Here is a 22,745-nt window from a genome sequence, read left to right on the forward strand (position 1 = left end):
CTCCCTCTCCCGAAGCCAGGTATGGGACAGGGTTGAGGAAAGGATAACGTTTGCTGGTTAGGCTGAGAAGGACACAGACCCATGGCTGAAGTAGCCTCATATGTGCTGAGTGGCCTCATCTTCCTCTTTGAACACACAGCTCCCCTGAGTGCCTTTGCCCAGCCTTTGTCTTGGATAATATCAGCCTCGGGATCATTCAGTCCTTTTTGTGGGTTGGGTCCCTGGCCTTGACTAATGCTAATGGCCTTTGATTTAGTCCTTCTACCTTTAGTCCATGGAGAAGCTTCTCACATGAGAGCAGATCATGAAATCTCGCTGAATGACCCAGGCAGTGGAGAGGATGGATTGGGTCCTGTCCCTATCCTGGTCATCAGCTTGCTGTATAAAAGATCTTTTTCCCCTCATACCTACTGTTTATGAGGACTGCAAGGTCCCCAGGGCAGGAAATGTCACTTGTGTGTTGCACAACAGCCTCCTAATCTTGGGTGAGGCCTTGAGCATGCTAATGTCAGAAATACTTTCCACAATGGGACATTCAGTCCCCTGGGAGCCAGGAGCAGCTCCTAAGTGGGTTGCTGGAGTCTGGTAGGGAAAAAAGCATTCTTCGATGTAACCCTTCATGGCTCTTAGTCATTGGGAGTGGTCCTTCACATCCACCACCAGGTCCACAGAGATCAACTGGTATGGACAATGCAGGGCAAAACAAGAAAGCAGATCTGAGCACCACCAGCCAGCCCACACCTACAGACACTTTTTTCCAGCATGGCTAGGACATGACAGCATCTCTGACCAAGGACCCAGCCCACCCAAAGTCTGAGTGCTTTTGTCTTCCCAACAAGGAGAATCAGATACCCTCTCACAACTAAGCCAGCTGGGGATCAGAGGGAGGCTGCCCAAGGCTCGAGTCCGAAGGGTGGCTTGAAATCCCCTCTCTGGGTCCTTCCACCATCTCTGCAAACCCCAATTCCAACAGCATTCCCATTCCTAGGTCCAGACCTTCTGGGTTTGTTTGGGCTTTTCTTAGCAACCCTGAATCTGTTAACCTTGGAGAGACCATCCTGAACACATAAACCTGAGGGATCGGGACCCAAAAGAATAATAACAGTAAAAGCATCTCCGATAGGGAGATTTTGAATCCTTCAGTTCAAAGCCAACAACCAGTTTATAAGTCTCTGTTCCCAAATCAGCCTCTAGAAGGGGACAAAGAGCCCTCCCTGCCCTGGTTTGGGGTCAGACCCTGCTGCATGAGAAACTTCAACAAGGTTGTCTACCTTCTTCTGCCCTCCAGCCCCCTCCTGCCTTCACCCCCTCTGGGTGAAGAGAAATGGAGAGAGACTTCCATTAATATAGCCCTGGAGTTTTGTTTACAGCTGGAAGGATATTTAATATCAACATTTCCCCCTGCAGAAGTGTCTTCTCAACCCAATGAAGCAACTCAGCAAAGGAGAAGCTGTCCTTCAAACACAGCCAGGCACTTACAGGCTCTAAACAGACCCTGAGAGCAGTTTTTCCCCACAGAGAAGCAGTTTCCTAAAACAATTTGTTATGATAAGAGGTGAGAGCCACGATCCTGTGTATACACGCATCCCAAATGGACTCTCAGGGGAACTCGCAGATGAGGCAAAGGACATTGGCCCCTTCGGACACATGGGTACCCTGGGATCCCACCCAAGACACCCTCCCCTTCTCCTTCAAGGGACAGCCACAACAGTACAGCAGGGGGACATGGGATTTGCCATTCCCAGTTCCTTAGGATGGTTTGTCCCAAATCCCAAGTTTGTTGCCATTAATAAGTGACAGTGGGAATTTTTCCTAAGGATTCCCTTCCTGAGCCTTTAGGGGTCCTTTTAATAAGTGTTTTGCTGCAACTAGTGGAGCCGAAAGTCACATCTTCTATTTCTTTTGAATGGGTTGAGATGCTCCCATGAATTGCATGACTCCAGAAGCTGAAGTTTCAAGGGGAAAAACCCACCAAAATGGTGGTTTCTGGTCAGATCGCAGCAGTTAAAAGTGCTGGTTGGTCCATTATCGTGGCAGAGCAGGGCTGAACTGGAAAGGAAAGCAGGAGCAAAAAACAAGGAGAGACAAAAGTAGAAGCGACATGGAGCATCTGGAAATAAAGGAGCCCAAATATACGCCTGGGAGGGATCTGTAGCCCAAAGCAAGCTGTCAGTGAGCCTTTCGTTTTTTGGCAGGGACATCCTCAGTTCAACACACAGACTGGGATCAGAAAGCCCATGATAAACTAATGGAGATGAGGATGTTTCTGTAAAAGCAGGTTCTGACCATTGGCTTTTTCCCTCCCTCCCCTCTGACTGACTTTGGGGGAAATTCATCCAGGGCCCCGCTATTTTAGAGACTAATGGGACCTAGACACGGGGAGAGCGGGACAGTGCCTCTTTGAGTAGTGCCTATCAGTGGGTTGGTTGCTGGTGGGAATGTGGCTGCCTGGTCTCCTCTGATCCAGATTATCAGAGAACATCTCCTGTGCGATTGCTGGTCTGCAGGAAACGGAGAAGGGGGTAAATTCATCACTGTTAACCAGAAAGACAGCTTCAAGCAAAATGCATCACTGTGAAGCTTCACAGAAATGGCTCGACGCTGTCCCAGAGCGTTTTGGGGTTTATCTGACGCGTCTACGGTGGAGAAAATGGTTGGTTACTCAGTTGGCTGCCTGACCAAACAGCTTTCCCCCTGCAAACCTAAAGACCCTACTTATTGCTCAGGAAAAATTGAACCTACAGCCTGGCTGAGCCACGTGCTGCTTTTGAAAAGGCAAAGAAATCTGTTTTCTCCTTGCTTTGTCCAACACCACAGCCTGGCTGTTCCTGTGCAGCCCTTCCCAGGCCAAATGTTTCTAGTCAAGGCAAAGGGAACATTGCGTCCCTCCCCTGCAAAGCTCCCTCCTCTGCCTGCGGCAAGCCAAGGTCTATGGCACGCACCATTGCCAACAGCCAAGAATACTCCTTTCCTTCGTGGATATGTTTTCCCCGGTTTGAAGGACAGTGGAGGTAGAAGCAGCCAAGGGACCAGCTGAGATCATGTGCAAGAGGGAGACGCCGGGGAGGTTGGTCAAATCCTGGGCCTGGATTTGAGTTCGGTCTTGGCTCTGCAATAGGATTCTCTTGAGCAAGGTTTTTCATCTCCTTGCAACGCTATTCTTCCACCATGACTTCCCTGCCTCACCAGAGGGAGACAACAGGCCAGCTTTCAGAGGCCACGATCATAGATATGGAGATAAGCAGTGTATGGAAGAAGGGTGGGTGGAAACGGGATGGATTCCTCTAAAGCAGATACAGATAAACTGCCTGTTTTGGGAAGGGGCAGGGGATGGTCCTGAGGGACTGGCCAACCTGGTTTCTTGGAGAAGCATTGACAGCTCTCCAACACACCAGATGGCAAACCATCAAGCCCAATGGTTGTACCAGAGCTGACTGAAGAGACGGTTGACCCACACACTGAAGTACCGTGAAATGCCCACATCCAACAGGTACACAGTCTGCCCTACAGGAGACCGGCATGCAAACACCCCTGAAGATGTGGGGTGCTTTTGGTGGGAGTAATTGCTGGCCACCCCTTTGATAGCAACCTGGTGTCCTACAGCAACTTCTGCTGACTCTCAAGTTGTGCACGTGTGAAGGTCCAAGGTCTGCTTTCTTTTGCAGGGATGTAAGCCTGATCCCACCCACCAGTGACCTCCCCTTTCTTACTCCTACTTACAGTTCTTACACTTGTAAATATCTGAGGCTCTTCTGATAAACAGGAGATTCCTCGGCTTATCGACTGTCCAAATATTTTTTAACAAATCTTAGATTAGCACGGAGAGCCCGGGGAATGGCCAGGATGGGGCCATCCACAGTCTGGGGTCTGCTTGGCAGGAGGCACCTGGAAATGGTCTTTCTCTTTTTTGACAATGGAAAAAAACTACAGCGTTTTTCTCCTTGAAACGTGTCCCATCTCCAAATGGATGTGCCCTAGCAGAGGCTCTGCTTTGATAACTGCAAGGGAAGGGATGGTGTGGAAAAAAACGTAGAGGATCAGAAAAGGTTGGGATTTGCAATGCCATGATCCCACCTGAGCAGCCGTTTCTGAGTTGCGCACAGGCAATGGACCATCTCCAACATATGCGGCCGTGTCTGCTGTACCCACAGAGGACCACAAGCAGGTGTGCGGTGGAGACATGCCAAGCTGCTGCTCCGCGGCTGAGCCATGGGAACTGGCCTTATGGCTACTGGGTAACTGGTGAACGCTGACCCTAAGCCCAGCTAGCAGAGTCTGGCCATGTTCAGATGCTCTCAGACCCCAATCTACAGTGGTCACATCTCAACTGCTTCCCAGGAGCTGCACCAGGAGATGCTTGGGTCAGGCTGAGGTGCTTGGACCATGCCAGGGGCTGTGCTAACGAATGAAGAGCGTGGTCTGTCGGGTTCCCCGTGGCTGGCATCTGGCTCTAATTCGTCATCAAGCATGACACAGCCTTCACGTGCCCTTGGCCCTCTCGACCTCCTACAGAGCAACTGATGATGTGGCACTTAGGGACATGGTTTAGTAGTGGACTTGGCAGTGTTAGGTTTACAGCTGGACTTGATGATCTTAAAGGTCTTTTCCAGCCTAAATGATTCTATGATTCTATGAGCTGAAAATCCTTAAACCATGGGAACCCACTGGCTTGTGGCCGTACGCCCCAGTGCAGCATCAGTCTGTCTGATGGTGACCATCTGTCTGTCTGTAGAGGTGACTACCAGCACCCAGGTGGACCAAAGCCAGGGCCAGCTCCGGGCCCAGGGAAACTGGTGCTGTTTGGGATCATTACAAAGACACCAGGGAGCAGCTGGGCAGATGTATGCAGACAACAGAGCCAGTAGTGGGAGAAGGCACAAGGGGACACAGCACAAACCAGAGGTTGGGCATTAGGAAAAGGGTTTTCGTTAGGAGCCGGGGGAATCTCCATCCCTGGGCATTTCCAAGCCTCATCCAGGCAGATCCACAGCTGACCTCAGCTACTGCCAGTGGTTGTCCTGCTTCAAGCAGGAGGCTGGACTAGAGATCCCTCCAACGTGCGTTTCTATGGTCCTGTAACTCCAGAAACTCAAAGTTGATTTGTTTTTCTTTCCCAGACTGGTACAGGTCAGAGAAGAAGACATTTATCCAAGTCAAATGGGCAACATCCTGCTTGTAGGAATACAAATAATTGTATTATTGTTATCACGTGTGTGCGTGTATTATACGTGTGTATGTAATACGTACGTTTATATAAATTTACGTATTTGTATATAAACACACATACACCATGTCCTTAAGAATGCCGTCGTAGCAAGCTTGGAGTCATCTCTGATCAATTCTCTCTGGTTTTGTGACTAGAATTATTATTCTATGGCTATATAGAACATAGCTGTATAGAACCATGTATGTATATATTTATATATACATACACAAATATAACACACACACATATATAAACCCCCACCACACTTTATATATATAAAACATATAGATGCCATGTATAGTAATATATGAAATACGTAGGGTATATATTGCTCTGAGCTCCGAACATGACGGCACGAACAAGTATTGATTATCATGTGCCTATTCAACCCCCCCCCTCAGCCCCAGTTTTCTTCAGCTCGCTAATTTAGACACAGGCTCTGACTCCAACTGGGAGGTGATAAATACGCTGGCAAATAACCATGCAGAGGAGTTACAGCAAAATAAGCCAGGCCAGATCCTGGCCTCCCTACGGGCCGCCAGCCAGGGACAAACAAAAAGGTGTTTACTACGGTTCATCGCGTTATAGGGGACGGTCAGTTTGCCTAAACCCCTGGCCCTTCGCTTTTCCTCTTTTCTTAGTTATTCCGCATGTTAAGTCAACTCAGCCCCCGAGTGGGGCAGGAGGACGGAGTGATTCTCCCGGCCGCCAATAAAGCATCTGCAAAGGTCAGTTTGCGCAGAAGCTGCAGCCCGGACCAATAAACCAGCAGGTACCGGACTTATCAGGGCAACATATAACTTGCAGTTTTTCTAACTCAATTGATTGGACTTTTTATCTAAAATAACAGGCATTATAAGATAGGCGAAAGTCGAGATAAGGAAGAAAATTGAGTAGGTCTCGAATCAAGAGATCAGCTCGGGGACAGGTTCAAACTCCCACAACCTGCCCCACAGGAATCAATGAAAGTTTCTTGGCGTCGTCCGCTCATTTTGAAAACACTGCTGAAAGTTGAGCGAACTTTGAGACCGCGGCGTTTATTCTGTGATTATAATTAACCTGCTCACCCGTTGTTATTGATTTTGCGCGAAGGGAGGTGACAGAGGCTCACTGGGATGTTGGTTTAGGAGTAGAAATGGTTGGAGAGAGGAGGCAGCGGGGCAGGCAGAGAGCCCTGACGGGGGGAGACCCTGCCCTGGTTGGGGGCAAAGGGAAGGGGGAACAAGGGGGATTGTAGAATCACAGAATGGTTAGAGTTGGAAGGAACCTTAAAGATCATCCAGTTCTAGCCCCCTGCCCTGGGCAGGGACACCTCCCACCAGACCAGGTTGCTCCAAGCCCCGGCCAACCTGGCCTTGAACCCCTCCAGGGATGGGGCAGCCACAGCTTCTCTGGGCAACCTGGGCCAGGGGCTCACCACCCTCTCAGTAAACAATTTCTTCCTGATATCTCATCTAAATCTCCCCTCTTTGCCCCTTCTGCTTGTGGTCCCTCCTGGTGGGATCTGGGAAAACCCTGGAGGAGGCCAGATCTTCACATCCAGAGGGTCAGGGTCAATCAGAGAGCATCAATGATGTGCCCCATTGAAGCCATGAAGGACCAAACGTGGGAAGCCCCTGGAGAAAAGCCTCGGTGGTGCCCAGGATCCAGAGCATCCTCCCAGCCCTGGGGAGCATGAGGAGGAGACACCTCCCAAGCCAGCTCCCTCTCTCGTGCTCTGCATCACCAAGGCGTGTCCCAACGCAGTGTCCTTCCCAGCAGCCTGTCCCCGGAGCAGCCAGCCCCTGGGGCCAGCGCTCCCTTCCCAAAATAATCTCAGACATCTGGGGGCCAAACATGTCATTCGGAGGAGTCCTGATGTCTGGGGCTTGCCTCCTCGCTGATTTTTTTACAGCTCCAGCGCTGCAAGCCCTGAATATTTAATAATGATGGCTCCCTGGCTTGCGAACCCAAGAACTTGGAAAGGAGTTTAAATAATAAATATTGGATTATTTTTATGTCTCTTCTAGAGTTTTAACATGTAGGAATTAGGGTTTCCCAGCTTTTCTCTTGTCCAGAAAAGTTTCTCCTTCCCTTCCTGCAAAACCAAAGCCTGTCGTACATGACTTCAGAAGCTGGAGCTTGAAGGAAAAACGGGATGAAATAAATGAAGCACCAGGGCCAGCAAGAGCCGAAAAGCGGACAAGAGGGAGATGCCTCCCAAACTGCTCAGAGATGTTTGCAGAGCCAAAGGAGACTCCCCCGGCCCTCGAGGCCAGACGACAACCTACGACTTGCCTAAATATTATAGACCGTGTGAGCAGGAGCAGTGAAAAAAAAAGCAAGAATTGGCAAAACCTTGCTCCGAGGGAGAGGTCTGGTCTCCTTCTCCCCCCCCCAGCCCCGGCTCCATCTTTGCCCACAAACTCTTTTGCTGGGCTCAGGTTTTAACTTTTTAGGAGACCCTGATGGCACCAGGTGCCCAGCCCTGCTCCGGCACCCCCAAAATACATGGGGCCGCGGCTGGAAGCATTGGCCTGAGGAGAAAGGCTGAGTTTTGGGAAGGAGAACGAGAGCAGGCAGCAGCATCCCACTACGGGACGTCTCCTGAAATGCTCCCCCGGCAGACACCGACCATAATTCCGAGGGATTAGGAGGAAAACATTTCCAAGGCAGTGATTTCCTTCTCCCAGATTCAGAAGCTGCCGGTACCAGTCCCTGGTAGAGACAGGAGATCGGCCCCGCTGCGTCCCTCGCCCCACCTCTGCTGGAAAACTCACTTTTCCTTCACTTGCCATGAATTTATTTAATTATTCCCCCCCCCCCTTCACAAACAAAACGAATGTCCGAGTCTCTCCCAAGGCTGGCGTGCGCCTTTCCAGCCCCGCTGGCTGCGATAAGGGCTTCACCGGCTTGACGGGTCACTAAAAATAATTTAAAAAAATAAAAAAAGCACAAATCCCTTCGTTCCGCAACGTATAAACCAAGTGGCTGTTTTCCAGAAAGGAAAAAGAAAAAGTCACACTGTTTTTTGGTTTTTTTTTTTTTCTCTGAGAAAAACCTCTAGGTCGCCATATGATTTGAGGGGGGGGGGGGGGGCGGGGGGCTGCGTTTCTTCCCTATGGAAACTTCTTGCGTGGGCCTGATCCTGCAGCAGCACCCGGTGAACCTCCTTCTGCTTTAAAACAAGGATGGTTTGAGCTCTGGGGAAGCAAGATGGGGGGGGGGTGGGGGGGGTGTTTGTGGTTATTTTTTTTTTTCACAGCCCATACTGAATGTCTTTTATAAGGGGGGGCCTGATTCTGCAAGCCTTGCCTGGGGGGGAAGCAGCAGGACTGGCCTCGGAGAGGCAGAGAAAGCAGCAGAAAGACGCGGGAAGGGCACGACTTTGTCCCCCTTCCAAGCAAAGGGCGCATCCTACATTTAGGTGTCCACCTAATTAAGCAAAAACGACAAAACACACCGAACCCTCTGCGCCAGCAAATAACTGAGAAAAAGAAAAAAAAAAAAATTAAAAAAAAATCACCCAGCAATTCTTGGAAAAGGAACCAAAAAAAGGATTTTCACTTCCAGCGGCCGCTGTCCCAAACTTTGACTTTAAAATCCAGCCCTGGCCGAAAAAAAAAAACCTGAAAGCTAAAATATTTCAGCGCCGACAGCGGGGTCGGATTGACGTCCAGCTTTGAAAATCTCTGCCCGGGATCTTCTTTCCTGGCGGACCTGGCGCCCGCCCTCCTCCCTGCTCTATTTTTTTTTTTTGGGGGGGGGGGGGGAAGGGGGGGAGCTGAGAAAATCCGAAAAGAAAAAAACAGCGGGGAAAAAAAAAAAAAAACCCACCAGTGTTTAAAAGGGTGCGATCGCAGGGGGAAACGCTGCCAACTCCAGCATTGCCCGCAGCAAGTCACCTTCTGAAAAAACTGCAAGGGGAAAAAAAAAGCCAAAAAAATACCCAACAAACACCCCCCGCCCCCATTTCTGCCTTACAACGGCTCGGCGCGGTGCAAAAGTGGTTTTGGGGTTTTTTTTTCATTTTCAAAAGAGCCTTTAATACCCCTCGTAGCAGCCGCTGCGAAGGCAGCGCTGATGGAATTGTTTTCAAGCGCTGTCACGCACGTGTGGGCACCCGGGTGTAAAGACCTCACTGCTCAGGCACGGCAGATAATTGGATTTAATTTCTCATTACAGATGTATTTACGGCTTGGACCGGTCACCGCGACCGATGACGTGGGGAAAACTTGTAAAAGCCGGAGAATTTTTAATATTTTGCCGCTGTCACAGCCAGCCGCGAGGTTTTTGCCCCACAGATGGGACCCAAAAGGTTTTTTTTATTCCCCTAAAAATAAATTTAAAAAAAAACAAAAAAAAAATCAATGCAACCTCATGATGAAATTTGCTTTTACAGTTCGGGTGAGTTTGGGAGGTAAGACCACGTTCTCGGATATTTCCCTGGCTTTTTAAGCGGCTTTTCGCACGCGCACGCCGAAGGCGTATTTACACCTTCCTGCCAGACGGCAGCGTGAATTCGGGATCCCATCGACGAGGTGAATATTTGGCCCTCCCCATCGCCCCTTTTTGCACTCCCACAGGCAGAATTACACACATTTTTATTTTCTTTTTTCCCCATTTTTTTCCCCCCCCCGCCCCAAAGCAAACCCTGCCCGTAACAACCCCACTTTGCCGTTGGCAGCGTCATCGCGTTATTCGGGGATCACACCTCCCCGTAACACGGGGCTGGGGCGTCTGTCCCAGCCAAAAAAAGAAAAAAAAAAACCCAAATAAATCTGCGTTTCGGCCTTTTTTTCTCAGCGTGAGCAAAACCGGCTGCTTTAAACCCAAATCTGAGCTCTGGCCATGGCTCCCCGCCTGGTTTCGCAGGCAGGGGTGAGCCCCAAATGGGAGGCAGACTCTTCGTTAAGTCTTTTTATAACAAGGTTGCAAAAGGCTGGAAGGACCCGAGATGTTCGGCTGCATCCCCCCCACCATCCTCCGCCTTGTGGCCCCCCCCAAGGAGCGTCACCGAGACGGGGGAGACCCACAAATATCCCATTTCTGCCCCTCCTTTTCAGCAAGGGAACTGTAAGGGAGGGAAGGACGCAGCAGGTTGGGGTGCCAGGGCAGGGAATTTGGGAAAGAAAACCTCCTTGATACATTATATAGGGGATAGAATATATTTACAAATCCCATTTTTCCTATGTGCGCGGGGCTTGAGGAGCAAAAATTTCAGCCCGGAGCCCTGCGTCGATGAGAAACAAGGTCTCTGCAGGTTTGAGGACTACTCTAAAAATTTCATTTATATGGGATTTTCCTAAAAATTTTTTCACGGTCTATGATTCTATGAAAAAATTGCATTTTTCCACCTATATTTTAGCAGCTTCAGCCGCAACAGGCTGCCGACCTTCAGGTGCCAAAACTTGCTCATCTCACCACGCTGCCGCTTTTTCACCCGGTTTGGGATTTTATTTGCTGGTTGGCGCTTGGCTGGAGGTTTGTTGTTGTGGTTTGTTTTTTTTTTTCCACAAGGTATCCTTAATTTTACACTTGTTGGGAGCAAGATAATTTGCCCCATTAAAAATACCCGGCTGCGTTGGGGATAACCAGCTTTGGGGAGCATTTCTCTGCCTGCCGAGCCAAGGTTTCTCCATCATCAGAGGAGCACGGAGGGAGCAGGATCGGGTCCAATTTCCCTGGGGAAACACCAGATAAACCCTCATCTATTTCCAAGGGTTTCGCTTCTTTCTCCCCCAAAACCCGACGGAAAGAAATACAGAAAAAGCAAAATGTAAGCTGTCTCTTAAAAAAAAAAAATCACTGTTATCGCTCCAGGGACAAAGACACGCACGTGAATGCGTGTGTGGAGGAGAAAAATAATTAATCCTGGCTTAATAAAGTCTCAGATTCAGGGCCACCATCCACCACATTAAGTTTTACTGCTTGACAAAAATTCATTAGCTTTTATAACATATTGTATGCTACGCCATGGCTGTTCTATGCATCATATGCATTTGTATTCGGTAATAAAGTGTTTTCGGTTATTCGGTATTCGGTTATTCGGTAATAAAGCAGTTTTCAATGAAGGAACCATACTGTTAATGAGTGTGATATAGTGCCCACGTTGGGGATATTTTTATTCCTATCTTTGCTGTATTTACAGTTTAAAATACCCTTTTGGGGGATTTGTGCGGGTAACAATCACTTGTGTGCTTGAGTTTGATCTTGCATCTCTTAATTCCGTGGGTTTCATCCCAAGTCCCAGACTGACGAGTGACAATTAAATTAGGCAGGAGAGCAGACGGCGGCTTGAAACCGGCGGGGGGGGAACAAAGCCCTGGGCCAAGCTTCCCCGCCGGCAGAGACGAGGTGAGAAATGCAAAACGGGGGATGTAGGGTCCTGTGCAAAATACAGACACCTCCTACAGTCCCATCCCTCCATTCTGAGGTCCCATCGCTCCATCCTGCGCTCCCATTCCTTTGTCCTACAGCCCCATTCCTCCATCCTATGGCCCCATCCTTCCATCCTAAGGTCCTATCACTCTATCCTATGGTCCTGTCTCTTTGTCCTGCAGCCCCATCCCTCCGTCCTGCAGCCCCATAACTCCATCCTATGGCCCCATCCCTCCTTCCTAACATCCAGTCCCTCCATCCTCTGGCCCCATCACTCCATCCTATGGCCCCATCATTCCATCCTAAGCTCCCATCACTCTATCCTATGGTCCTGTCTCTTTGTCCTGCAGCCCCATCACGCGATCCTATGGCCCCATCCCTCCATCCTACGGTCCCATCCCTTCATCCTACATCTCCATCCCTCCATCCTATGGCGCAATCCCTCCATCCTATGGCACAATCCCTCCATCCAACGGCCCCATCCTTCCATCCTAAGGTCCCATCCCTCCATCCTATGGCCCCATCCTTCCATCCTAAGGTCCAATCCCTCCATCCTACAGCCTTATCGCTCCATCCTACGGTCTCATCCCTCCGTCCTGTGGCCCCATCACTCCATCCTACGGCCCCATCCTTCCATCCTACGGTCCCATCACTCTACCCTACGGTCCCATCACTCCATCCCACTGCCCCATCCCTCCATCCTAAGGTCCCACCACTCCATCCTGCAGCCCCATCCCTCCAAGGGCAGGACAGCAGAGGTTCTGGGCTCCCCCCCTCGCCCGCTGCTCCACAGGGAGCGGCCAACTCATCCTTAGGTGCGTGGGGAAGGTCAGGGGCTGCTTGTAGGGCAGAGTTGTAACAAATGCTGATGAGTCACCGGGAATGCTGGCCAGGGGGACGCTACAGGGCAAATCTCTTAGCATCCCTATGGGAAAGCTTAAGATCTGATTCACCATCTCTCCCCCACCAGCAGCAGAGAGGACATTTTCCAACCCAGCAGCGTCTGCTCCGGGCTTTGATCTTCCCAGATGCTGCTGCTGTGTTCAAACGGTGCCTGTCCGGGGAACCCTGACTTCGAGTCAGTCCAAACAAAATGCAGAGCACCCAGCAGAAATGCCCACAGCCCCATCAGCCTCCTCTGTGCCAAGAAAAAAAGAAAAACCTCACTGTTTGGTTTGGGTTTTTTTTTGTGTGAAAAGACAAATTATAGGGGCTGAGGATGGCAAAGCAGGATCTGGCCCTCCATCCCCAGCCTGGAAACATCCAGGAGGCAGTGGGATGGATTCCCCCCAGCTCCCGTGCCGCCCTCGATCCCCGCTCCCCTCCACCCGGGGAAGGGGAAAGGGGCAAACTGCCCATCTGTGCTAATTTTGGGACAGATTTCCAGAGGTTTTCGGCTCTGGCAGGGAAGTCTCCTGAAAGGGGGGACTTTGCAGCCGGTCCTTTTCATGCCTCATTAAGTCGGGAATTCACTGTAGCCCCATCCCAGGCGATGCCCGGAGCAAGTTCACGGCCTCAGCCGCAGGGTCTGATCCTGCCCTTCAGGTGAATGAAATCATTCGCCAAAGTTACCCTGAAAAGCCCAAATTTGGCATTTTGAACTCACTCCAGGGAAAGTTTTTCAAATAGGCCCATGTGATTTACGCAGCTGTCCTTCCCAGAGGATGGCTGCCCTCACAGAGCTGCACTGACAGGTTTTAATTCCTCTTAATAAAAAAAAAAAAAAAAAAAGCAATAAGTTCTTTATTTCTTGAGCAGAAATAAAGAGATTCTTGCTTTTCCCATTTTCTATCACCTTTTTACACAGTTTCACCAAACTTTCCCCAGTGCATTGCTTCACAGCGGGGAAAAAAAATGCCATAGACTGCATATCTGTGTCTGCCTAGCCGGCTACACCTGCAGAGACTTGCTCTTAGTTATTAAATAAATGGTAATAATTAATATTCTAATGATCCCAGGGGCGCTCTGCAATTAGCACTATCCAAAGGTGACAGTTCTCCAGGAAGAAAAATCACTGGAGGGACATGAGAGCGCTGCAAAAATCCCTTGATTTAATAAAGCCTTGCGCAAGGATTGTGTTTCTACCTTGAGATTCCTCATTGTCCAGAGAATAAAAATACCTTTATTGCTAAGGAAAGGCAGAGGAAGGAGCCTGGGCTCCACCGTGCCGGGGACTGAGCTCGGATGTGTTATTGAAGCGGGTCTGTGATGGGTGCAATCCACAATGGTGTTTCCCTCCTATTAAATCTTTCAGTTTTTCAGCCCATCGGGGCTTTTCACCCTCGCTTATCCAAAAAAAAAAAAAAACCCAACACCTTCTCCCGGCTCAGAAACCAACAGCCGGCTTTTATGTGCTTCATACCACCCCCCTCAATACCCGCAGCCTGGGCAAAGCGTCCCTCCGGCGTCGGGAAGGGACCCGGGGGTGGGGGGGGAGTCCGGCTGCATCCCGGTGCCGAGAAGGGACCCGGTTGGGAACAGCCCGGCCGCGTCCCGACTTCGGGAGAAGAGGGGAAGGGGTAGGTCTGGACCTTCAACCACTTTTGCCTTCCAAAAAAAAAATTCCATTTTAATCCCCAATTTAAAACTTTTCAGATTTCAGGAATTTTTTTTATTTCTTTTTCTTTTTTTTTTTTTTTTACCAAAACCGAACATTTTTTATTTAAACCCAATTTCTGTTTCCACAATTCGAGGCAGAGGCGAAATCAGACCCACCGCTAATAAATCCCCCGGGGTTTCTGCCGCGCTGCCCTCGGTGATGCCGGAGGCGACGCCGCGAATCCAGGACCCGGCGCTGGAAGGGAAGGGGCTCCCGGCTCCTTCCTCTTCCATTACAGACCACTAACATTTTCTGGACCGGCTCAACCCATCCCGGCTTCCCGCTGCGACTTAGGAGCCCGGATAAAAAAGCACTTTTTGCCACCAAAAGACAGGCTGCAACCTGCGAAACCGCCGCTTAACTCAGGGCTTGAAAAGCCAAAATCACTACACTCAATCTCCGGCACCTTAAAAGCTGCCAGGTATTTTTGCAACTGCAATTTTTCATCTGCATTATTTTGGTTTTAAGTTATTTTTATTACTAAGAGTCCTTTTGAGACCGTTGCAAAAGCAAAAAGGTGGTATTTTTTTTTCCTAAGGAAGAGACGGCATGGTAGTCAAATACAAATGCGCGTATGTCCTAGTTGATAATATTGTTATTACTTAATTATTTGATTCATCCTGCCTTTTTTTCTTACGCTTTCTACCTTCACGTGGCTTCCCAAAAACATTGCCTGCTTGGCCAAAACTTTATCCTTAAAGACAATCTGCTCCCCATTTTAAGCAATTTCACAATGCCCAAAGAAAAGCAAAAGGCATCGGCAAGGCCAAGCCTTCACCGATGCCCAACTTTCCTTTCTTTAGCGTCTTAAAATAATGCTAAAGATAACACAAATCTTGCTGGACTGGAGGGAAAAATTACCCTCCAAAATTCAGGTTAAAGAACGCAAAATTAAAATGCATCCGCAGACAAATTTTCATCACGTTCTTTGTTAACCCCGACCCCGACAGAAATACCTTCATGGAGAGAAGGCGGGGAAGAAAAAAGAGTTTATGAAATCGCAATGCAGAGATGTGCCCCGCATTTCTCCCCTCCCTTTCTCCCTTTTCCACCATCTAAAATATAAAGTGATATTTTAAGCCATTTCTGGTCGGAGGAGCCAGGGGCGTTTAATGAAATGAAAGGCTCCGAGATCGGGATCGGCAGGAGAGGTCAGGGCTGAGATTTTTTTGGGCAAGGAGACGCCGAAATATAGGGCTGGGTCGATACGATGTGCCTGCGAGTCCCCCCAAAAGCGTGATAATAAATGTGGATGCATTTCTTTTCCTCCTTTTCCATCGTCTCTACCCCCTCAGCACCAAATTTCCTTTTGCTTGCCCTTTTTCCAGCCTAACCGCCCTTCCCAAAAATTTAAAAAAGACATAACATAAAATAGCCCAAAAGGAAGATCTGGGATTCACGGGCCAAACTCTGATTTCCTCCTTTTCCAAACAAATTTCACCCATTTTACACCTAAAGAAAGCCCAGGAAGGGGGTGCATGCATGCCCATGGAGAATCGTGGTCCTGCACAACCACGGTCATCCCCAACGCAGCCCCGGAATCCCTGTGGAACCGATTGTGGAGCCAGCAGGCCCTTACGCGAGAGTTCGGCACATCGCATTTTACTGCTCAGGGCCTAAATTAAATTATACTTCCTTTTTTTTTTTTTCTTTTAAAGTGTGGTCCTTGAGGGTCTTTTGAAATGGTGATTTTGTATGTGTGCAACCACAGGACGGTGGGGACCCCCAGGTTTTGCAGCCAGAGAGGGCGGCTCTGGCGAATATCCCGAATTTCTCCTTCAAATTTGGGGTCAAACCAAATTGCCCACCAAATTCGGGGTGAAACCCTCCCTCCCCTACCCACAATCCTGGCTGCTGCACTCACCTATGTTGGCGTGCCGGGCGGCCGCGGGCGTCCCTCGGCTCTGCAGGTTGTGCAGCATGGGGCTGTCGAAGGGTGAAGAAGTCCAAGTGGTGGCCATTTCTGGACTCATATAAGCCGGGTAAGGGCTGGAATAGGAGCTGCCGAACCCCCTGGTGTACTGCTCCCTCCCGTTAGCCGAAAGGTTCAAGGAGCTGCTGTAAGCCGCCGCGGCTTCCCGGGAAGAGGTGGCGGGGATGGGGGTGCTGGTGGAGAAGGAGAACCGAGGTGACACGGGAGGGTGAGAAGATCCGGGGTTGTAAGCGACGCTTTCGGCTCCGGGTTGAGTCCAGATGGAGTGGCTGGAGACGGGGCTGCCTTGCTGGGAAGAGCCGCTGCTCTGGAGGTACGGCAGGCTGGGGAGCATGGAGGTGACCCTCGTGGTGGGCACGTAGACGGGGGACGCTGCGGCCGCGCTGTGCATGAAGCCACCTGCCCCCTCGTACGCCGGAGGGCCGGGGTTAGCTGCCATGGCTAAACTCTGGTACATCTCGCGATGGGCCCCCCCAAACCCCAGCCGGGTCCCCGGCCACAATCCGGAGCGATGGGGAGCGGGTGACAAACCCCAGGCTCAGCTTTCCCCTCCGGCGAGCGGTGGCCGGAGCGGTCTCGCGTGGGTACAACCTTCCAGCCAAAACCAAAACACCACCAGCGATGCAATTTTCCTCCAAAACACACCCCCCCCACCCTCCCCTCTTCCCCACCACCACCCTCCTTCCCCACCTTCAGCAGGTCCGGCCGCCGCTTCGAGACCCCCAAGTAAGAAGTCCGGGTCCCTCCGGGAGGAGAGATTTTTAGCTCCCGCCTGGATTTAGCTTCTCCCACCGGGCTCCATCCATCACCTCCCGCCCCCCCCCGCCCCCCCCCAACACGATGGGGATGGGCTGCTTAAAACCCTCGGTCAGTCTCCTCCCCCCTTTTTCTCCTTCTTTCCACCCCCCCCCCCCCCCGCCCCGTCCAACAGCCCCTCCGGGGGATGCAGGGGGAGATGCGGCCGGGGATGCGGGAGGAGGCGACGGCGCGGTGTGTGTGTGTGTGTGTCCCCCCCACCGGGGCGGAGGAGATAAGGAGGTTAGAGCAGTTCGTGGCGGGGGGCGGGGGGGGGGGGGGGGGTTACACAGCCGGGAAGGTGAGAGACAGAGCGATGCTCTCTCCTAGAAAACCTTTGTCCCGCAGGTACGATCGGTGCTTTAAGTTGTTAATGGCCCCCGGGGGCGGCGTTTGATGTGGCGGCGGGGAGGCGACCCGGAGGCTGAAGCTGCGGAGGGCTGGGGGGGGGGGTTAAATTAAATTAGGCAGACGGTGGGGAAAGAGGGGGGGGGGAGGAGGAGGAGGAGGAGGAAGAGGAAGGCTGGCTGGCTCGACCCTCCCACCCCGCGCCCGCCCCACGCGTGTCCGCAGCCCCCCAACGGCCGGCCACGCGTGGAGGGGCTTAAAAAGGGAGGGGGGGGGGCATTAACAACTGGACTCCCCCATCAATGCTGCCCAGACCCACTTGTGAGCGGGAAGCAGACGCCAAACAACCCCCACAAACCCCCCCTCCCGGGTGTTTTTAATCGCTTTTCCCACATGGGACACACACGGGGCGACCCACTAGGGACCGGGGACGCCGTGGGTCCGGGGGTGGGGAAGGACACGGGGCAAGGGGGGTGCTTTGTCCCATGTGGGTTTGGTTTCTGATTTGGGGTCCTTTTGGGGGCTGTGGGGGGAATTTTGGGGGGGAAGGGCTGGTTTTCGGGCATGGCGCAGGCCGCGGGATGCCATGGAGGCCTTGCAATCTGGTGGCAATGCCGAGACCCCAAAAAAACAGTTGTGAGGGGGGGTCAGGATGAAATCACCCATCCCAAAGAGGGTCTGGGAAGGGCGTGAAGTGATCTGCAGACGCTGTTTTCTCTGCAGATCATGGAGGGATCCTAGAAAACCATTTTACACCCGGAAAAAGGCTGGATGAGGGGGAGAATTATGGCACGGGACGGGGGGAATTATGGCCGGAGAAATAACTCTTGGGACTGATTTAGATTTAACTAGCAGATTCCCCAGGCTGAACCCCTCCGCCGGGCTGAATTTAGCAGCAGAAGAGATAACCGGGAGATAAGGACTGATACCCGGGGAGGAGAGCAGGAGACCGGGAGGCGGCGGAGGGAAGGGGGAGAAGCCGGAGGCAGCGTTGGGAAGGGGTAAGGATGGAAGCGAGCCGGGAAAAAAAGGGGGTTTAAAGGAGCTCTGCTCCCCCCAACCCCCCGAAACCCAGGGGATGGAGGAACGTGTGCGTGTAACCGGCCTAGGACGGAGCGTTCCCACGGGACCCCTCCAAAGCAGGATCCACAGGAGGGGAAAAAATGGAGTGAATTCCCGCCTGCCTTAATAATGATGATAATAAAAAAATCAACCCCTCTCCCCCCCAAAAAAAGCAAAATCGAGCCCGAGGGGACAACAGGAGGACGCTTCCAGGGGAGGCCCGTGGGAAGGGGCTCGCCGGGGTCTCGGCGTGACGGGGAGGGGCGAGGGGACAGAGAAGCGCTACCCACCTTCGGTGTTTTGGGGGGGCAAGGGGTGGTGGGGGCTGAAGCCGTGGGGCAGGACCCCCCCTCACTGCGGGGAAGGCAGAGGGCTATGAGATACCTGGCTCCTGCCCGCTCCTGCTTCGCAGCGCGGGGGTGGTTAGGGGCAGCGGGGGGGGTCTGTCCGTGTCCCCCCCTTCCCTTGGCTCCCCAGTGTGGCCAGTCTCCCCAGTCCCACTCGCTGACTGGTTTGCCCACGTCACGTGGAAGTGGGCGGCGATGGGGGAGGAAAGAGGTGGGGAAGGGGGGCGGGGGGCGGGAGGTGGGGGGGTAAAGGAGGCCGGTATCTGTTGCACCATCAGCCGGGCGCCAGGTCTCATTGCCGTGCAAAAAAAAAAAAAAAAAAAAACAAAAACGGAAAAAAGGAATAAAATAATAAAATCAAACCACCCCACGGACGGCCCAACGCTGCAGGCAAAGTCCAGCCCCGCTCCGCACCCCCCCACACTGGAGGGACACCCGTGCCCAGAAATTATAAGGCTATTTTTTTTTTTTGGGGGGGGGGGAGACACCCCACTTCCTCCTCAGCTCCCCAATCCCTTTGGAGGCAACCCCTTTCTTTGGGGGATATTGCACGGGCGTGGGGGGCGGGTGGGGGGGTGGTTCGCCAGGGTCCTGCACCAAATCCTTCACACTCCAAGCAGAGCGAAGAGGTGGCAGCTGCCCTCCCCTCCATCCCAGCCTTTTTGGGGTCGTCCCCCCCCCAAAACTGGACACCCATCTCTTGCTTCCCCGTGCGCTGCAGAGGGTGTAAAGGATAATGGTGCAGCGCAGGGTGGGGGGTCCCCACAGCCCCGCTCCCCGGGAATAACGTTCATATCCTTAATATTTCCTACACCCCACCTGCGGGGTTCCCCTTGGAAATGTGGGGGTGCTACCCGGCCGAGAGGGGGGACTAGAAGCAGCTTTTTAGGGGGGTCTGAAAGAAAAAAAAAAAATCTCTGAGGATATTAAAAATCTCCGTTTGAAAGAGGTGGAGGGATGTGGGGGAGAGGAAAGCGATTTATCGAGGGTGGGTAGAAAGCGAAGGGAGCACTTGAAGGGGGGGGGGGGAGGGCACAGGGATTCTGGGGCTGGGAAACCCCCAAAAAAGGGATCTCCATCCCGGGGTGTGTGTGGAGGGGATGCCTGCGGGCATCGGCAGAGGCTAAAAACGCGGATAAAGTTAAATTCGGGCAAATCCACAAATATAGGTAGGAAGGTGGTTGGGGGGCACGTGTAGAAATAAAATTCCAAGGCGCATAAATACGGCAGGGGGAAATTTCGGCAGCGGTGCCCCTGTGTGTCTCGGAGACATTTATGCTTTAAGCACACGGGGGAAATAGGTTTGTGGTAATAAGTTTGTGGTTATATACATACAATGCAAATATTGCATATAGACGGGACTTAATGCATATTAGACGCGGGAACGTGTGTTTCGTAGAAATATGTATATACTCTCATACCTAAATATAGTGTAATTTATACCACGCGGTGTGTATAGATACGTAAAAATATATCTTATGGACATATAAGTTTACGGACATATAGCTTATGAACACAGGGTTATCGGCACGCAGAGAAAGAAAGGAGAATTAAATATATCGATGTCTTGTCTTTTTTTTTTTTTCCTTTCCTCAAAGCAGCCGCAAATCCAGATGTGCAGGGTTTTGGACACGCATCTCCCTTTCCACGCCTTGCAAAATCCCGTGTGATTTTCTCTAGCGAAGCAGCCTTTTGCTGAAGCTGCGTTGAATTCCGACTGAATATCAGATATCAGCGCTTTCTTTAAAAAAAAAAATAATAAAAACGAGGAAAAATCCAGTTAAAACCGATGAAAACTGCCCGAGCAGCTGTACCAGGAGCACAGACGATTTCAAGGACCTGCCTTGGCTTTGGCTTTTCTGTGAAGAAAACACACAAAAAAATTAATTCCCGTGGTGGGTTTTGCGTGTGCGCGGTCGGATCCAGCTTCTTTCAGCGGGGAAATATCAGTCCTTAGCGCCCAGCATCCCGAAAAAATCAGTGCCGTGAGGCGCTGAGCCCAACCCGGTGCAAACTAACAGCCGGGAGGGAGAGGGATGGATTTCAGGGACTTTTTATCCCAAAAAAAAAAAAAAAAAAAAAAAAAAAAGCAGCAGAGGATGGGACACAGCAGAGCGCAGCGAAAAAAATCTCTGCTCCGCACTCGAAGGAGCTTTTTTTTCCCCCCCCTGGAATTTGCTCGCCCGCAAAGCGAAGAATTTAACGAAATCTGGCTGAAAATAACCCTGCGGAACAAATCTCGGCCTTTCCGCTCTCTTTTCCAGCCCCCTCTTGTCCCCCAGGGAGGAAAGAAATCCGTAAGATGCCGGGATTTTATTTTCTTTTGCCCGCGTCGAAGTTAATTCCGCGGCGGTTTTAGAGTTAAAAAGTTCCGCGGCTGTTGATAGATGCCCCCGCGAGCGGCAGTGAACAAAAAAACTATTAAAAAAGAAAAAAAAAAACCACAACAAAAAAAAATACACATTAGGAATTGTGGATAGGGGTGTGTGTGAGGGGCAAAGTTGATTGAAAAATTTCTCCGCGGGGCCGTGCGGAAAAGTGAATTTTTAAAAAAATGCGGGGGAAAAAAAAAAAGGTTAAAAAATGAAAAAAAAAAAAAAATCGAGCAAGTGTGGTTTTAGCAGAGAGAAAGGGATAAACGCAGCCGGCAGCTTTTAATTTTATTTATTTTGTTAAAATTATTTTAATTATTCCATGCCTTAGCTGCCAGCCGAGAAGGGGTCCGGGCGGGGGGGGCGGAGTACGGGCTGAGGGAGGGGACGGGCCACCCCGGGCCAGCGAGGGCGAGTAACCGGGCTCCAAAATACCGGTGCCCTTGGTTGGGTGGCACCTATGGGCTGTAGATATCTATAGGGGTATCTATAGGGGTATCTATAGGTATATATGTATATATCTATAGGTATAGGTGCTGTGGAGGTGCAGCCGGGGGGGGCCGCACGCTGCTGTCTTGCAGTAGAGCGTCCGGGAAGTGGAATGGGGCGGGGGGGGGGGGGGGGGCGGTGTGTGTCCAAACTGGCAGAGCCTGGGCCCGGCTGCACCCCCGGTTTTGGGGTATTTCGAGGCAGGATCAGGCCGGGCGGGGGAGGGGGAGCCCTGTCAGCCCGGAGACATCCCGGGGCGGCACTAAACCCGCCCCCCCGCCCACCTTTAGCGGGGGGGGGGGGGGAGTTGAGGATGGAGGGGGGGGGATGCTGCTGACCCCCTCCCCCGGAGCAAAGGGGGCGACCGCCCAGCATCAAAGCCCGGTGGAAGGGCTGCTAGGGGGAGGGATCGAGCGGTCCCCCCTCCCGGGGGACTGATCCTGGCTCCTCCCGCCCCCCCCCCCCGGGATTAGCATTGCATTCCTCTCTCCAGGACCATCTTGCACCCCCACGGACCCCCCCTCCCAAAGGACACACGGGGGGGACCAGCGGGGACAACACCCCCCCCAGCCGCAGCCGGGGGAGTGTGTGGGCAGGAAGGTGTCAGAGCCGGGGTGTGGGGGGGCTGCTTTTGGCTGCCAGATTTCCCCCCCGACTTATCAGTGTCCTGTCGTACCTTCAGAGACACTTTCCTAAACAAACCTCACATCTGTTTATAAGGTGACAACGGTCCTAAAATGCCACCCCCCCCCATCTAAACCCTCCCCCGCCCCCCCCCCAAAGGCCAGGTATGACCGCTCGGGAGAGGGGTGTCCAAAGAGCATCACGGTTCAGCGATGCTCCGGGGGCGTTTCTAAACCCTTTTTGACGGCCCCCTCCGCCCCCAAACTTCACTTCATTTCATTTCATTTCATTTCATTTCATTTCATTTCATTTCATTTCATTTCTCTTCTCTTCTCTTCCTTTCCTTTCCTTTCCTTTCCTTTCCTTTCCTTTCCTTTCCTTTCCTTTCCTTTCCTTTCCTTTCCTTTCCTTTCCTTTCCTTTCCTTTCCTTTCCTTTCCTTTCCTTTCCTTTCCTTTCTCTTCTTTTCCTTTCTCTTCTTTTCTCTTCTTTTCTCTTCTCTTCTTTTCTTTTTCTTTTTCTTTTTCTTTTTCTTTTTCTTTTTCTTTTTCTTTTTCTTTTTCTTTTTCTTTTTCTTTTTCTTTTTCTTTTTCTTTTTCTTTTTCTTTTTC

General features: G+C 51.4%; 1 protein-coding gene across 4 annotated transcripts in view; it reads right to left on the reverse strand.

Moving 5' to 3' along the window:
- GATA4 (GATA binding protein 4) overlaps window positions 1-18,781 on the reverse strand; it is a 34,015-nt gene extending 15,234 nt beyond the window's left edge. For 2 of the 4 annotated variants that reach the window (XM_054193763.1, XM_054193762.1), the window contains exon 1: window positions 16,030-16,725. In XM_054193763.1, the coding sequence (XP_054049738.1) occupies window positions 16,030-16,555 (526 nt within the window). In that variant the 5' untranslated portion in view covers window positions 16,556-16,725. Of the gene's footprint in view, window positions 1-16,029; window positions 16,726-16,788; window positions 16,903-18,687 lie in introns of those variants that run through there. The other 2 variants (XM_054193765.1, XM_054193764.1) reach the window with 2 other exon arrangements.
- Window positions 18,782-22,745: the final 3,964 nt, after the last annotated feature.

The sequence above is a fragment of the Rissa tridactyla genome, chromosome 3 (assembly GCF_028500815.1).
Source record: "Rissa tridactyla isolate bRisTri1 chromosome 3, bRisTri1.patW.cur.20221130, whole genome shotgun sequence".
Taxonomy (NCBI): domain Eukaryota; kingdom Metazoa; phylum Chordata; class Aves; order Charadriiformes; family Laridae; genus Rissa; species Rissa tridactyla.